Source organism: Galeopterus variegatus, unplaced genomic scaffold (genome assembly GCF_000696425.1).
Source record: "Galeopterus variegatus unplaced genomic scaffold, G_variegatus-3.0.2 Scaffold866, whole genome shotgun sequence".
Classification (NCBI taxonomy): Eukaryota; Metazoa; Chordata; class Mammalia; order Dermoptera; family Cynocephalidae; genus Galeopterus; species Galeopterus variegatus.
Window position 1 is genome coordinate 467,867 of NW_007726977.1, and position 3,432 is coordinate 471,298.

The 3,432-nt window shown below is 44.5% G+C and overlaps 1 protein-coding gene across 1 annotated transcript in view; it reads right to left on the reverse strand.

Moving 5' to 3' along the window:
* TRIM14 (tripartite motif containing 14) overlaps positions 1-3,432 on the reverse strand; it is a gene marked incomplete at its 5' end in the record, with an annotated part of 30,011 nt that overhangs the window by 14,170 nt on the left and 12,409 nt on the right. The window contains one exon of the mRNA XM_008573032.1: positions 2,274-2,507. Within this exon, the coding sequence (XP_008571254.1) occupies positions 2,274-2,507 (234 nt within the window). The remainder of the gene's footprint in view (positions 1-2,273; positions 2,508-3,432) is intronic.

Consider the following 3,432-nt stretch of genomic DNA (forward strand, 5'->3'; position numbering starts at 1 on the left):
TTTTCTGTGTCCGGCAATGGATCGCAACCCTCAGTGTCGCCCCCGTACCGGACTAGGACCAGCAACGGGATCGCAACCCTCGGCGTTGCCCCCGCACCTCGCTCAGCCAGTGAGCGGCCAGTCTGTATGTGGGATCCGAACCCTCGGTGGGAGCGCCACCGCGCTTCCCAAGCGGCGCACTACAGCAGTGCGCCACCGGGCCGCCCCTAAAGTGTCCTTTCTAAAGCAATAACCTGACCATGTTAATGCTTTCACTTTTCAGTTCAAAGCACTCTCCTGGCTCCTATCTCTTTACAGGACAAAGTATAAATTCCATTGTCTGCCACATAAGACCCTCCATGAACTAACTTTGACCTCTCGATCCAGCTCATCTCTCGCTTACACAGTTCAAAGCACTCTCCTGGCTCCTATCTCTTTACAGGACAAAGTATAAATTCCATTGTCTACCACATAAGACCCTCCATGAACTAACTTTGACCTCTCGATCCAGCTCATCTCTCGCTTACACCTCTACCCCTCCTCAAGCCAGGCTGGACCCCAGGTAGCTCTCCAGCCTGCCAAGCTCTCACATGTACATAGTTCCTTTCTGCCTGGGATGTCCTCTCTGCTTTGTCCCTTTGTGTATACCTGGTGAGCTCCTCCTACTCTTTCCTACACCCAGCTCCACCATCACCTCCTCCTAGAAGTCTTCCCTGACCACTAACCCCCCGTCCCCTGCCATAGAGAGTTAGACATTTCTTGGACATATGTTTGCTAGCTCACTTGAGCTATATTGTACATTACTGCTTCTGAGTGTGTCTCTCCACCCAACCAGGAGCTCCTAATGTCCAACAAGGGGCCTGGCTCAGTATGTATTTGATGAATAAATAAATGAGTAAATAGAAGGAAGGATTGATGAACAATTAAAATCAGTAGCTTTGGCACAAGAGAATAAAAAAAAAAAAAGATGACAAACCCCCAAAACTGTGTTTTATGGTGTGAGAAAAGCATTCTTCTCCATGGAAGCATTCCTTTGTATTATTCCTTAAAAATTATCATTACATATTTAGAAAGAAATAAATGAATGTACCACTTTGTGCATCTTGTCCCTCTTAAAGTACAGTACCCATTGTGCCTAGGAGAGCCAGAATTTGGCTTCCTAGCTGGTAATGAGGCACAGGCTGAATAGACTGAGGCCACGTGAAGGCACAAGAGTGGAATTATCCACCTGGGGACTGGCTTGACTAGTTTTGTACTGTCTGATTTATTGGTCTGCCTTATTTCTAGCCAGAGCCCATACTAACCTGTGGTTAGATTCAGTGCCACCTTTAGTTGTACCCTGCTATGTCTCACAGTCTTTAAAGTGCCTTACAAAGGCCATCTGATACTGCAAGATTTTCCTTTACAGTGAGAAAAATGAAGCAAAGAGAAAACCAGGATAAGAACGTAAAGAAGCCACAGTCAGATGAGACACAAAATGTATGCCATGAAGTTTTAGCCTAGCTAGTTGAAGCATATTTGGCTCTGAGCTTCCCAGAAGCCAAGGCAAAGAAGAAAACAGGAAGTTACTAGTGGAAAAGCAATCCAAGCACACAGGTGACTACATAGGGGTATTGACACCAGAGTTTCCCCCATGGTTCCATGAAGACAGGAACAACATCCTACACTAAATGAAGCATTGACTACCACAGAGGCTATTTCTTAGACACGTTTTCAGCAAAGCCCAACGGCTAAGGAGCACTATCCTTCGCTCTCTCCTGAGCAGATTGTGACTCAGCTTTTGGAATGTGCACAGTAGCTGAAAGGACACCTCCCTTTTCAGGAGGAGTGTTTCAATTGACTGTACAGGCTGAGGGCCAGTCAATGCACCTTGTGGGTTTAGAGTCAGACCGACTTGGGTTCTGATCCCAGCTCTGCCACCTACCAGCCATGTGAGCATGGGTGAGTCAGTCACTTCACCTCCCTGAGCCTCAGTTTACCATTCATAAAATGGGGTGAGAATATCCACTTTGCAGAGTTCTCATAAATATTAGAGCTGAGATACATAATGTGCTTGAAACACAGAGGCCCTCAAAAATGGTAGCTGTTAGTATTATTTAATTAGACTGAGATGTATATTATTCCTAACAATGTATATTCTCTGACCACTTATGGGGGGCAACAAAGTCTGTATCCTCACAAGGCAATTCTCTGTGTATTTACTTAGTGCATAGATACTGTGTTCGAAGCCACAAAAACCAAGATGAACTGTGGGTGGCAGGGGACATCTGTAAGAGCAGAAACCCTAGCCTTACCTGAAGCAGTTGCACAGGATTGGGCTCCTGGCTGATACTCCAGACCCTGTTGGAGAGATCGTTCAGGACATCAATTTGCTTCTCGCAAGATTCAGCTTGCTCCCTGAACACCTGGAGAGTGAGCTGTGTGTTTTTATCAATGAATTTCTTGGCCAGCACTTCCTCTTCATCAAGTAGTAATCTGAGTTCAGTGAATTTCCCCACCAGCCAGGTTTTGCTTGACTCTGCATGAGCCTAAAAAAAAAAAACCAGTTGCAGATGGTATGTTTTCCAGCCAGGAAATCCAGAATAATCAACATGAAAAAAAAATTATAACATCTAATAAGTGAGTTCAACAAGGTGGCCAGTCAGATCCAAGATCAACTTATAAACACCAAAGTTGGCCTGAGCACCAGCCATCACCAACTGGAAAATGCATGAAGAAATAAAGATCCTTTTTAAAATGGGGGGGAAATAGCAAAATATTTCAAAATCAACCAGGGGCTGGCCAGTTAGCTCAGTTGATTAGAGTGCAGCCTTGTGACACCAAGGTCAAGGGTTCGGTTCCCCCTACCGGCCAGCCAACAAACAAACAAAACAAAACAAAACAAAAACTAACAAAAACTGTAAAGACCTAGATAAAGAAAGTACAAAATTGTACTGAAAGTCATAAAAACAAACAAATAAACAAACAAAAAAAACCCCTCTGACTGCATGGAAGAAAAAACCATATCCTTGACTATGAAGATTCATTATTATGAAGACGCTATTTGTCTGTAAATTTGATGAAATCCCAATCAATATCTTAGCATGACGATTAAAAAATGTTAAATTATTATGGGGGAGAATAAGCACAAGAAAAGCCAAATTGCTTTTAAAAGATCAATAAAGAAAAAAAACTGCCTTATTAGACAACAAAACAAATTATGTGGCTCAAGCATAGACAAGGTCAAGAGCTCAGAATAAAGAATTTTTAAAAGAATCCAGGGCCGGCCCGGTGCGCTCAAGCATAGACAAGGTCAAGAGCTCAGAATAAAGAATTTTTAAAAGAATCCAGGGCCGGTCCGGTGCCGCACTGGATAGTGCGCTGCTTGGGAAGTGCGGCGGCGCTCCCGCCCGAGGGTTCGGATCCCACATGCAGACCGGTTCCCGCTCACTGGCTGAGCGAGGCGCGGGAGCA